Source organism: Acanthaster planci, linkage group LG01, assembly GCF_054643075.1.
Source record: "Acanthaster planci isolate LZ-2023a linkage group LG01, COTS_SCS, whole genome shotgun sequence".
Classification (NCBI taxonomy): domain Eukaryota; kingdom Metazoa; phylum Echinodermata; class Asteroidea; order Valvatida; family Acanthasteridae; genus Acanthaster; species Acanthaster planci.
The window spans coordinates 34,351,307-34,365,197 of record NC_141777.1 but is presented as its reverse complement, the minus strand read 5'-3'; the positions used below and the strand labels follow the sequence as shown (position 1 = coordinate 34,365,197).

The following is a 13,891-nucleotide window of genomic DNA, read 5'->3' as shown; positions in this document are numbered from 1 at the left end:
GACTGTGTTCCCATGTAAATGGAGAGTTACGCCTTTCTCTGTACTATTTTCAGTATGTTTCTTCTCTTTGTGCGTAGTGAAGGCCCGTTTTAGTCAGTTTCTTCGTGGCTTAGGTCGGATAAAAGTCTAGTCAAAGTGCTCCTACGTAGCTGATAATCATTTTATGTTGTGTTAAATAACCCTTCCCATGCGTTGCTACATAATAACGTCAAAAGTGTCTTGGTAAGATAAGATATACCTTGCAACGTCTCGTGTCATGGCTTCCGTCACCCTCCTCCTCAACTGTGCATTGCTCCTCTGTTGATACAACTCGGGAATGAGGCCTCGTGAAACAGCGTTTCGTTGGACATAACTAACAACATGCTCCCAACGAGGGCCATACACGTTGTACCCGGCAAGAATAAGATGCCTACCATCTCTAGAAATTTGTACCCGAGGTGCATTTGGATCCGTTTCAACTTTATTGCTGGTAGAAATTACTGAAGAAACTGATTACTGAAGAAACTTCCACACCACGCCTGTGCTTTCTATGTCCCTACCAAATTTCATTTGATTGCAAGCACCAGCCTGAATTTCATTAGACAGAGTTTTCTGTGGCCCAACCAAATTCATTTGACTATGAACACCACGCCTGAATATCATCAGATGCTGTTTTCTATGGCCCAACCACATCTCATTTGACTGTGAACACCAAGGCTGAATATCAGCAGACGGGCTGTCTATGGCCCAACCAAATCTCAGTTGACTTTGAACACCAAGCCTGAATATCATCAGACGTTGCTTTCTATGGCCCAGCCAAATCCTATTTTTACATGGTCTTATATAGACCTATTGGCAAATGTAGTCTTGTGACATACATTGGTCGGTTCACACTCACCGGATATGTACACACACACACAAACAATGGGCCATCACCCCAACCCTCGCAGAGATGTTCAGTCGAACCTCGTTGATAAAAGGTCCTGCAGACTTGGCAAATTGCCTTGTTATAACAGTAACCTTGCATTATTACATTGTCTTGTTTGTTCATCAATTCGAATTGGTTGTCAAAAACAAATAAATGCCTTGGAATAGGATTAAAACGTCAGAATACCGTACATTTCCTATTTCCTATCATAAAACAATTATTTCATTTTACACCACGTGGTTGGAAAGATTTTTGAAATATAACCACTGTCACCATGAACATTATCTTCGAAAACGCGTGTCTACTGTTGATATGGCTATTGTTGGTGTTTGTATTTTTTGAGATTTTTGTTTTAATTAATGAACGTTTACTCCTTTTTGTCCATAAAATAATTTTATCACTCGACAATAAATTCATGGCAAATTTGCACCCCATTTTGTAGGTAATACACCTTCAATATGAAACCTTTTGCCTCTTTTTTAATGAAAATAAGCAGGGTCGTTTGAAAAGCCACACTTCATAAGCAGTATTCAAAAGACACTCTTTTTCGCACTCTGATCCAAACTCCTTGTACACATTCCTGAAGCTATTACGCACCCAGGCCTAATGGTGGGGAATTTACTACGTGCATGCGTCCAGAAAAGCTCTCAGAACAAACATGCATATTTACGCTGTACAAGAAAGAGAACTGCTAAAATTGGGCGGAGCCTATGTACAGTTTACGGGTACAGTTTCTTATTGGGCGACAATAACGTTCTCACATTGCTACGGTTCAAAATGAAGAAACTCTAGTACGTCTAAGCTGGATTATTGTAACAGCTTGTTATATAGGGTATCATCAGTACACTTAAATCGTCTTCAACGTGTTCAAAGTGCGTGTGCTAGGCTTGTCTGTAATATGTATAATATTGTCATATCACACTTGTTCTTGTTGATCTTCACTGGCTCCCAGTTAAGTCTAGAATTGTTTTTAAAATCTTACTTCTGGTCTTCAAAACACTCAACGGTGACTGTCCTGAATACTTGTCACAGCTCATCACTGTTCGTACTGAGTCTCGCTACTGTCGTCGTAGGTCTGACCAGAGTAACGGTATTCTTCTTTGATATCCATCCATTTCGTAGTAGGACCTGCCTAGGTGATCAGTCCTTTTTACATGCTGCCCCATATCTATGGAATCAACTCCCAGTTCAGGCGCGAAATGTCACGAGTTCAGACCGTTTAAAGGCACTGCTAAAAACTCATCTGTTTAGGATCGCTTTTGAGCTGTGATGTTTTTTATTAGTATTTTAACTAATTTTATTGGTTTGCGCTCTTATGTGACGGTTTAATAATGCCCTGTTGTATTTGTGTACTTAATTTATTTTCCTTTAATATCTGTGTGTAATCTTAATGTTTTTAGTGACTCTGTGTCTTTTGAATTCTGATGAAATTTTATATTACACAAGTTTATTTGTCTGTTATTGGTTGTACAGCGCATTTAAATATTTGCAAATAGAATTTGCGCTTAATAAATTCATTTAATAATAATTAATCATAAAATACGCCGGCTTTAACATCAGCTTGGGTATTGCACAATCTTGAGAAACGCTGAGGATTAAAATAGAAGGTGACGACATTCTTAGAAATAGATCACACAATACTAAGAAAAAAATATCGATAACATTAAATGAAAATAATTTTTAAAAAGTCAATTCGTCACCAGGGAGTCTCCTGCGACCACCGATTATACCTGAAATCACAGGCTCCACCGCCATTTACGATCCTTTGTACTAAAGATTATCCCCAATTAACCCTTGATTACTTTCCGACCTCATGGCTGGCCGACAGTCCATTGTATGTCTAAGGATTATCGCTTACTGCGATTCCCCTTGATTACTTCAGAACCTCAATTTTTCGTAGGAAAGGTCAAACTGTGCCACATGTTTTTTTTACTTTATATTTCATATTCACGTTCACCCCATACAAAAGGTCACACTAGACTCGGACCTATATGCTATTCCTATTCATTCCTTACAAAAGGTCTTGAATGCACCACTCAGAGATCTCTCGCGCGAAAGCGGTAAAGTCAAAAAAGTGCTTCCCCGATCTCCTGCAGTCTCATCTGCATAATAGTTCTTCGTATGCCTAAGTCACCGCGCGCGTCAAATGCGGGACACAGCGCACGTACGAACGCAACTGGAAAAACCAGCACACCGGATAAATGAGCCTGTTTCGGCAACGGTCTCGTGTTAGAATTAGAGTCTCTTAGAGACTGGCCGGGAGCAAGCGTTGGGAAAATAAAAAGCAACCGGCTAACGATCTGATAACTGCAAGCTTGGCCATTTCAGAGATATTGCTTTTCGCGGTTCATGTTAAGGAGATACAAAATCAGTAACTTTACTGCACAGAATGTTGCTTTGTAATGACTGAGTGATTAAAACTCTACAGTAGTACATCACGTAGCAAAAAATACACATTTACACAAACGATAATGTTAACATTAAATGTTCTCCTTGACAGCTCCTCTTTACTATTTTTAAATGAACGCACCCCAATATAGGCAAGTCCCCAGACCATGTCGACATATCCGAACTCTTTCATAGTATTACGTGAATGACACGGCATTTTCGCCTGTTTTGGGGGAGCGTTTTCTCTCGTTTCCTTTACTAGCATAAAATGACAGCCGAATCAGGAACCAAATAGTTCTGCTAACATGTTGTGTTGTGTGGTGGATCTGATGCGTGGTGAATAACTCTTCAGACACATTGTCCTGTGAAGAGAATCTCTTTACAGCAAATTTCTTATTTGTATTTGAACAAGTGCTTTTCCTGCCATTATATAATTTATTTTCAACACTGTAGGCCTCACGTTGTATTTTCAGTTCTATGAAATGTTGACGTGAATAAGTCAGTGTGCATCTTCTTGCATTTTCTCATCCATCACTTTTTTACAGTCCACACCACAGATCAGAATGATGATGTTCTACAATCATGGGCGAAATTGTTGGAACACGTATCAATAGACATACATTGGTAGTTACCCTCCCCAAGTACCCCAATCCCCCGCTCAACGTTGATACCTCGAGTTAGAGCGCAGGCCGCGCATCGACACCCAGCATTGAGAGGGTGCCGCTGCCCAACGAGATTTGGCCAGGATTGTAGGTCTGGTCCGCCCCTGCTTCCTTGTTAAAGGGCTACTTGGATTTTATGTGAATTTGTTTTACCTCGGGAACAAATGGGTCAACAACTAGCATTTGCTTTTACTAACATTTTTAAGCATTTACTTGTAGTTGTATAAATAACAAAGAAGAAAAACCTTTTACTAAAAATCATTTGCTAGAACAACATGTGTTCAGGTTTTTTTTCTTGAATTTGCCAGGATATTTACATTTCAGTCTTTGTTCTGTATATAAGCGGATCATGTGCTCACGATATCGAGTAATAGCTAGTTATTTTTCGAGACTTTGTCATTGGAACCTGGGAAAAAAGCTTGAGAAGAAAATATTTTGATAGTGTATATATAGCAATGTTTTTATGGTAATTTGGAATTAAGGAAGGACGTATGTGCTCGGGATCAGAGTGTGCCATGCAGAATCCAAATACGAGTAAGTGTACCGATCTGAGGAAGGAAACGGCTGATAATTTCTTGGAACATTCTAGATAGGGGAGAGGATTTCGAGGAGCATTGACTGAAAAGAAACTACTTTAAACTTTTATTACAGGTTTTGGGGCAATAAAGTTTACTTTCTTTTTGTCATGTGTTTAAATGAATGGGATTGAAGAGAGGTGTAACTGTAAATCACATCTTTTCTTTCTCAATAAAGAAAAAAAGACAGAAAAGTAAATAGTAAATGAATTATTAATCATAAAAATGATAATTTATTTGCATACTTATGAATTTTTGCGATATCCAGAAGTATGTTTGCAACTGTGAATTTTGCAAGTTGTCACAATGCAATTACCAGAATTTGTCTGGAGTATATGGTCTGTGTCCCGCCGTAGTAAGCCAGCTTTAACATAGAATTGAACCGGGGTTCTATATAGTCCTTTCTCCATTGGGAACTTCTCTGGGTTTGCAATATGTGTCATGGGCAGTGTTTTGTAGCGTACATTGTACCAATTGTCTATGTACATGACTTTAATATTGCAAACCTTTCACAAGGTCCAAGACCGCCCGTCTGGCCAGCTGCAAGCATAGATGGTGTACGTGTTACGGCGGACACAAAGGAGGGTCGAAAGTCTGGCTGTGGACATTTCGGTTCCGATGTGTATATAAGGCACGTGTGTAACCGTTTCCAACTAATTCAAAATAAAAAACACACACATTTCCGTCCCCATGTGGCTGCTTTTAAATTTCACCATAGTTTTTTTCGGGCGAGAGGTTTGGTCGTAGGCTGTATGAGTATACATTCCAAGAGGCTGAGTTCAGTCCGCTTGTTCTCATGCTCACGAACAGCCACCTCGGTTTGTTCTTCGTGGGTCGGCTGCTCGAACGTTGGGAACGTACAACTGGTTATCGCCGGTACTAACTGACAAGCAACATGCATCACGGCGGCGTCCATGTACGTTATTTGGGGGGTTAGTATTTGGATAACTGAACTGAACTGAAAATTATTAATGTTAATGTTTCCACATCACGCGCTTTCTCACGAACCTCGAGTGTTCCTACAGTGTTCCTATTTTATATTTAAATTGTTGTAGTTTCTCCGTAAAGTCGCCCCCGTGGTTGTTCATGGTCATAATCATAAAGTAACCGTATCCCCATTAAAATTAGTCTGCAAGAACGGGTTTTAGTTCATTAGTTAGTACCAGACATGAATGTATTCTTGTACGCCTACGCGACGTACTTCGCCGTGACGTACGTGACAATCTGCCTCTCTCTAGCTGGAGGATTGCTCTTGCTCTTTTTGTGACTATTATCGTTCGTTCTTTATTATGCACAGTTCTGGCCGTTCGCTTTGACAGATTTGTCTCGTAGTACATGTGGGCCAAGTGTGGGCTCCAAGTCAGGTCAAAAACTCGTCATTTAGACTGATTTTGTTTGCCACATTGTCGTGAAAGTTTTGTGGAAAGTTTGGCCATGTGACTTGTGCCTATGCACGAAGCGTAACGACTATTTCATGTTTGGACTCACTAACTATTACATGTTTTTGAATTGTTTCACTGTGTGATCTTTTAATGCAGCTGAACTCGATAGAGAGAGCAGCTTGCAAAGTGCCCCTTTTACCCTCTAGCCTGTCCTTTTAATTGTCCTTTTATCCTTTAATTTTGTCCACTGGCTCTGCCATATCCTTTAACTTAACTTTCATGCTTGCAATTACCACAGCATAAGCTTATTCATTGCTGGTCAATCAATCTATATCATTGTTAACTCCATTTAATAGTATCCACAACTGTGTAATTTTACCAGTGCATGCAGCCATTCTTTGTCGCCATTTTTTGGCATGCACAAGGGTTTATCCACTACGAACACAGGGTGAGGGTTCCCCTCGGTTTCTCTAATTTCTCAGAATGACGCAATCTCCATTCAGCATGTTCAAAATTCGCATCTTTTTTTAGCTTGTTATAGCTGAGCTCTGGAGGCAAAATTAATGGCACTGCGTTCGATGTGGATGCTTCAACATTTATTTGAACAGATAAAATCAGAGAAAACATGTTTTCTTTTGAGTTGCTCTTTACATACATACATACATTGAAGAATACAACAAAATTGAAAAAAAAAGTGCCGAAGACAAAATTCATTGTAGCTTAACTTCAAACTCTACGAAGCGGTGGATTCATTACTGTAGGTGAACTGGCCTCTTTATTGGAGTGAGGACCTTATTTTGCATGGGGCCCATGAGGGTTATCGATAAAAACAATGATAAGTTCATTGTCCGGCATCACGCCAGAAGCCATTGGCATGCATTGAATTGAGACGTCTCCTCTAATTAATAGTGGCACGAATATCTCGGATGTCAAGAAATGTAAATCCTGTTCAGTGTACGCTGAACTTGATATGGACAGCTTTTCTGCATAATCGCATTAGCCTATCTGAACACTTTCTTGAATAATAACTCTTTTCATGCATGGAATGTTGGGGGTTTTCTGGGGAGATAGGGGATACGATCGGCCACGTCTTTTGTGTACTAAAGCATTGAAGCAGACAGCATGGAATGCAAACTATTCACACAAAACGCTTTGAAACTCCAGCAATCGGTGTAACAACAGACTTTCCCCCTTTTGAATGGCGCCATTTCTTTGCGCACTTTTAGAGAAAACAGTATGGGTAAAGTTCAAAATGTGTAAAAGTGCCTGCGTAACTGTGTCGCAAGCCAGGGGCACCGTTGATGCCAACACCGCCACAAGAAGTGATTGTTGGTGATTCTCTCGCAGGGTGTAAAGTACAGTTACATGTATATCTCGAAAACTTACATTCATTGATCCAACATGGCCAAGACAAGTAGCCGTGCTGTGGTTATCCAGAGCGGGTCCTGCTCGTGTAAAGCGGGCTTATCTGGTCAGGACTTCCCGAGTACCGTTTTCCCTTCTGTGGTCGGCAGGCCTCGTTTCAAGGTGAGTCACAATGCAACAAGCGACAGCGGCTGTGTAATACTCTTCGTATTATTACATTGGCATTGTGCGGCAACGGCTGCATTGTGGAGACGCGCTCGCAGATTATTAAAATGACACGTCGACGAAGTAACTGCCAATTGCAGCCTGGGTGAATAAAATAATAAGGTGGGGGAGAATCGGTGATCTTGCTCCAGAGTAGGCTAGTTTTGTGGAAAACTTAAGCCAAAGTGTTGGGAATGAGATTCTAGGACCAAGAATTTCAATTTCCATTGGTAAGCCTATACATTAAAAGTGGGTGATCTGTGGGGGTAAGCTTGTAAGTAGGTACTGTGGCAAATAGGGTTAAATTTATTCATAATTGATGTGTTCTATAACAATGTGTATTGTATAAAATGCACCATCGATCGAAAGCCCGCTTAAATTTAACAGGGAATCACTCCGGGCGTGGGGCAGAAGGCTTGCTTCGTGGGTCACGAAGCTCTTCAGAGGAGGAACGTGGTCTCACTGAAAAGTCCCATTGAACGAGGGTCGGTCCGAGACTGGGACGGGCTGGAGAGGATCTGGCATCACACCTTCGAAAACGAACTACGGGTGCCACCGGAAGAGCACCCGGTGTTACTGACAGAGACGCCGCTCAGTCCGAATGAGAGAAGAGAAAAGATGGCACAGGTAGGAATGTGTCGGAAGCCAGAGGGTGTGATTATGGGATGCTATGGAAAGCAAATGTGCCCACTTTCACTTACTGTATGTATGCATAAAGTGCAGATCAGTGAATTGTGTTTTGATTGCCTATTCCACAGAGGGCGGTGTTGACATTGCTGTGGCAGAGCTGTAACGTAGGTCATGCAGCTATTGTGTGCTAATTTTCCATGTACACTGGTGCATAATCCACCATTTTGGTTCCAACAATTGAGACACTTATGTTGCAACTCTCGCAATAAACAGCTCCGTGCAGTGGCAGAACTGGAGGTGTTAAGCAAAGAGCGTGCCATTAAATTTATACTCATATTCAAATTTCTGCCACTTAACTGACAAAAGATATGTCAGAACATTGTATTACACGACAGGTCCAGCAATTTTCCTGAATCGTAGCAAATATAGATATTCCCGGTGCTGGGACTCGTAGAAAAAGAATTGGATTTAATATTAGCAATGGGCCTCGAGTTTGAGGGAGAGAGGACGCTATTTTCTAAGCAACGAAGGCTCCTTTGATCGCAATCGTTCACAAACAACTAAGAAATGCACGAGCTACAGTTGTATTGCTACCAGCAAATTTAACACGTCCGAACAAAGCGACTCTTTTCAACCGATAAGGGGGTGCTTCTGTTCGCGAGCCGGACTGTGCTTTTAACTTCATGTAACCAAGGGAAATCATAGAACTTCAGTGTTGCCGCACCAAGCTTGTCTCTTTTCTTTCCCTTTCATGGTTTCTAGATACTGTTTGAAACCTTCAACGTGCCTGCCTTGTACTTGGCTAATCAGGCCAAACTGTCCATGTGTTCATCTGGTAGGCTCACCGGTATGGTTGTCCATATCGGTCACGGCGCATCGTATGTTGTACCCATCTCCGAGGGATTCGCAGTGAAGCACGCCACCTTGCAAGTCGACATGGCGGGGCAAGATCTGACCGAGTATCTGTTAGACGTGCTTTTTGCCCGCGGATTGATTGCTAAAACGCCAGGTGATTGACGGCTGTTTTTGTATAGATTTTGTTGGGTTGCTTTAACTTGGGGAACACAATTTGTAAGGTCATTGACTGTAATAACAACGGTGATATTGTGGAATATATGAAGCTATGCCTTAGACTTTATGATGGAAACTGTTACTGCTGCTGATTCCATGTCAGCGATGACGATGATGAACGTGACAGTTACCGTGAAAAAGTTGATGATGATTTTTGCAACGATGTCATTTGAAACGATGATGATGGCATAATCATGAATGTGACATTGATGGTTCCGATGATCATAGCTGTGATGGTGAGAATGAGAAAATAAAGAAAATTGCGAACGATCAAAATTTTCAATATTTTTACAAGACTGAGGGTAGACATGCATATTGTTCAATTTAATTAGTACCGGTATGAAATTTCGTTGTAAGTAAATCAGAACTACGTGTATTTCATGCGAATAATGAACTTTTGTGAGTGCAATGATACGAATAACTTTACGAGGTGACAGATCAAATGTTCCACCTCATGGAATGGAACATTCCATCTGTCACCTTAGGAAATTATTCTTGCCATTGCAGGAATGTGAAACATTTATTATTTGTTTCATACAATACTTGCATAAATCCTCCTCTGTCGGGAGAGCAAACAGTCCTCACGTATTGGCATCCACCGTTTTGCAAAACAGATTCGTGTCTGAAGCACCACCCACTAGTAGCATCTTGCAATTTTAGACTGGATCTCGTCCCCATATTATTTTCCTCTTTCTTACCGGCCATAGAATAGGGGAAATGGGGTCGGGAACCTGTCAAGTGAAATGAAGGTCTATTCAATAGGTGTCGTGGAACAGAACGAATAATTCATAGACATAATGATCACCGATACACCAATGTGATGATAGGAATTTATTCAGGTATTGTAGAAAAACTAAAAGTCAGTTATAATGAAACTTATTTTGCGTCGTCATAGCTGATTATGAACTCGCCCGAGGCATCAAAGAACACCTGTGCCGTGTCTCACTCAACTTCCCGCAAGAAGTAACCAGCCTTGCAACAGACATGTCGCTGGGAAAGGACTACCGCCTACCGGACGGCAAGGTCATCAAGGTGGGTAAGGAGCAGCTCCAGTGCCCCGAGGCTCTCCTCCGCCCCTCGGTGCTGGGTGTCCACGCACCTGGTGTCTCCCAACTCGTGCGAGAGAGCATCGAGAAGTGCGATAGCTCCCTGCGGGAGAACATGTACTCCAACATCGTCTTGTCGGGCGGCTCTTCCCTGTTCCCTGGGTTGGAGGAAAGGCTCAAGGCGGAACTCGAACAGCAGATGTCCCCAGGGAGGGCGACAGAGGTGAACATTATCGCCCCTCCAGAGAGAAGGTACTCCTGCTGGATAGGTGGAGCTATTCTTCCCACCCTCTCCACATTCCAGCACATCTGGGTCCTTAAACAGGAGTACCAAGAATCAGGGCCTGGAATAGTCCATCAGAAATGCCTGTGAAGTAATGCCACCTGATCGAACTGTTCCTTCAGTATCCATAGCTCAATTTTTTGGCTTTCATAGTACAGACATTCTGCAAAACCTGTGCGTATCATCTTTGATGTACAGGATGTATCTTGTAGACGTGACATTTGTTTCAAATTTCACCGGTTTCAAAAATGAATTATGTTAACTACTGGTTCAGGCATACAGGCAACCCATTGGACATTTTTATTGTCAATATCAATATTGATATTGAAAGATTACGGTAGATATAACCTTTACAAAAACAGGATTTTCAGAAGCATTGGACTATAAAATTGCCCCCTTTTGCGACATGAGCTGCTAGCGATATTTTCAGGGTTCAGCACAGTGATGAGGACCCACAGAGTGGAATTTTATTTTAGAATAAAGCAATAAACAAACACACAAGCCAGTGTTTATAAGCATCATGCATTTGATGACATATTTGTAGAGATATTTCATTGGGGTAGTTATGCTTTTTAACTGATGCCATCATCATTTGTGGTGGAAGTTGACAAAATGTTACTTTGGACAGCAACATTACTGACTAGCCAGGAAGAGACGACCTTGGTTTAAACGCTTCTTGCGTTTAAATGATTTTTCATGAAAAATCTGACAGAAGTGTACTAAATGAGATTTAATATGAAATACTCGTGTCAACATCAACCCTCAATCGCAGACAAGACTTACAATTTTGTATCTGTATCTGCATCTGTCCGTTCACGTACAAACACAATTGCTGGTTGTTACATACGTTTGGGGGGGGGTCATGTGCAAAGTCGTGATTGAATATTGAAGTGAGCCTTTGAAGTCAGCGTCTTGGTGTTGATGGCTTCTAAATTGGCTTTAAAAGTCTTGACGTCGGGGGCGATGCGTAGGTCTTGGTCGAGGTGATTCCATTCACGACTAGACTTTGGATACAGTGAGTGCCTATAACAGTCTTTATTTGCCGGGATGATATTACATGTGAAGGCCCTGACTGCCTGGTATATGGCTCACTGGATGAATTTAATGACTAAAGGAAATTTACGAAGTTGCTTAGAATTAACCCATGAGTCTTTTTATAGATGGCGCAATTTAGTCCTTCGGTCATGGAGCGATTCCCACTCTAAGTCAGCAAGGATTTTGGTAATACTGGATTCCCTGCTGTAATCTCCAACAGCAAACCGGGCAGCTCTCTTTTGAATTCTTTCCAACTTATCCTCGTCCGAATTGTGTTGTGGATCCCAAATACCAGAGCAGTATTCAAGTTTGGGTCTGATCAGCGATTTGTAGGCTATAGACTTGGTGCTTTTGTTGCAGTAGTATAAATTCCTCTTCAACAAACTCAGCATTTTATTAGTCTGGGTAACAGTCTGATTGATATGTGATGACCATTTCAAATCACTGCTAAGTTCAACACCTAGGTAGGGGTGATGTCTCACCTCCTCGAGGGTGTGGAGACCCATCTTGTATTTCGTAATAACCGGCTTTCTTTTGTGTGTGACTCTCATGATGAAACATTTGGAAGGATTTAAAGGCATTTGCCAGTCTTTTTCGCAGTTGACTAATGCATCAAGGTCTGCTTGAAGTATATCTGAGTCCTCAGGTGTTTGTATCCTTTTATAAAGGATGCAGTCGTCATCAAAAAGTCTAACCTTTGAGTTTCTTGGCTTTTTTATACATACTCTTCTTTTTACAAATATCTTTCTTGATAGAATTGTTTATCCTAGGTAGCTTCCATCTAGAAGGAGTTATTTTTGAGGGATTAAACTTGTCCATAGAATTCCGGTAAACTTGGTTAAATTCAGCCACAAGTTCGTTAACAGTCTCTGAGTCCACGTAGTCAGTAGTCAGCTTCTCATCGAAATTCTTGAGACATTCCTCTATTTCTTCAAAGGTGGCGTTTTTATAAAGAAAGATCTTACGTCTCGCTGGACGAACTAATTTTGGTTTCACTGATACATTCACAATCACCGTCTCATGATCACTGATACCAGGAATCACCTTCGTACTTTCCACAAAGGATGGTGAGTTAGTGAAACACAAATCAAGGATGCTGTCAAATCTAGTCGGCTCTTTCACCTGCTGATGCAAGTTGTAATCGAGCACATTTCCAACATTGCCTTACTAGGTCCAGCATATCGACCACCCGGTGTGAATTCAAGTTTCTCCCAGTCCACATCTGGAAGATTAAAATCTCCCAGTAACCACACTGAAGCTTGAGATGGAATTTTACTGAAAACACTTTCAAGCTCCTTCACATAGTCGGTGTTGCTAACTTGCGAAATGTAAAATACTCCTAAATACATAATCGTCATCCCTTGCATGCTGATGCTAATCCACATGCTTTCGGTCTCTATCATTTGGTCAGATTCCTTATTTGCTATGAGGTTATCCTTAACTGCAATGAAAACACCCCCGTGTGTGTCACCAACCCTATCCTTTCTAAACACTTGATTGTTCGGTGAGATGACTTTACCAATGGTCATGTTACTATTTAACCATGATTCGGTCCCTGTAATCAAATCTGGATTTTCTGTGTTGAGCATCACCAGAAACCTATCAATCTTTGCTCTGACACTCTGACAGTTGATGTTAAGAATCTTGATGGGTTTGCACTTGGGTTTCTGCTTAATTTAAACTCTTTGACTAGCACTGGTACTATTAATTTTGGGGCTAGAAGTAGGATGGCAAATGTTTCTTTAGCTTCAAAACTAGTATTCCACGATGCAGTCAGTGGATCAAATGAGTTTATTAATTCCATGCTGTCTGTTAAGTCAAAAATTGTCGAAGCAAAATTTGGAAGACCGCAGGTGGTACATATCCCACTGTACGATACATGATTTTGCAACGCTTCAAATACATGGTCACTCATGCCAATACATTGTTTATGATCCCAAATACTACACTCTTCACATGCGATGGCTTGTAGCTTCCATTTCACTGCCTTACTGCAAACACCACACGGGTATTTAGGGATGTAGGGACCCGGGTTAATAATATTGATGCCACCGGATGACAGTAGCATGATCAAGCTAAGATGGGTGGTACTATTTAAAATCTTAATGGACAAAACTATGATTCAGGCTGGTTGATAAATTAAAGGAGAAATGGAATAGACTCACCGGCATATCTTCAGTAATGTTCAAAGATGTGTCAAAAAGAGAGGGGCACACCCAATTTTCAAAATCCAAAATGCTGGGCGGGCTGAGTTGTATCGTTATCGAGATGTCCAAAGGCACACAAAACTTCTTCAAAATGTACATATAAGTTAAACCAGTCAATGAAAATCGTAGATTCCCC

The 13,891-nt window shown here is 41.2% G+C and overlaps 2 protein-coding genes across 3 annotated transcripts in view; one reads left to right on the top strand and one right to left on the bottom strand.

Annotated features, from left to right (window-relative positions):
- LOC110979657 (2-Hydroxyacid oxidase 1-like) overlaps positions 1 to 7,441 on the bottom strand; it is a 37,424-nt gene extending 29,983 nt beyond the window's left edge. The window contains exon 1 of one of the 2 annotated variants that reach the window (XM_087142722.1): positions 7,301 to 7,441. In XM_087142722.1, the coding sequence (XP_086998848.1) occupies positions 7,301 to 7,306 (6 nt within the window). In that variant the 5' untranslated portion in view covers positions 7,307 to 7,441. The remainder of the gene's footprint in view (positions 1 to 7,300) is intronic. The other variant, XM_087142733.1, reaches the window with a different exon arrangement.
- Positions 7,303 to 12,359, top strand: LOC110979656 (actin-5-like). Its single transcript, XM_022235661.2, has 4 exons — positions 7,303 to 7,441; positions 7,871 to 8,110; positions 8,876 to 9,122; positions 10,080 to 12,359. The coding sequence occupies exons 1-4, from the start codon at positions 7,316 to 7,318 to the stop codon at positions 10,601 to 10,603; spliced, it is 1,137 nt and encodes a 378-aa protein (XP_022091353.2). The 5' UTR covers positions 7,303 to 7,315; the 3' UTR covers positions 10,604 to 12,359.
- Positions 12,360 to 13,891: the final 1,532 nt, after the last annotated feature.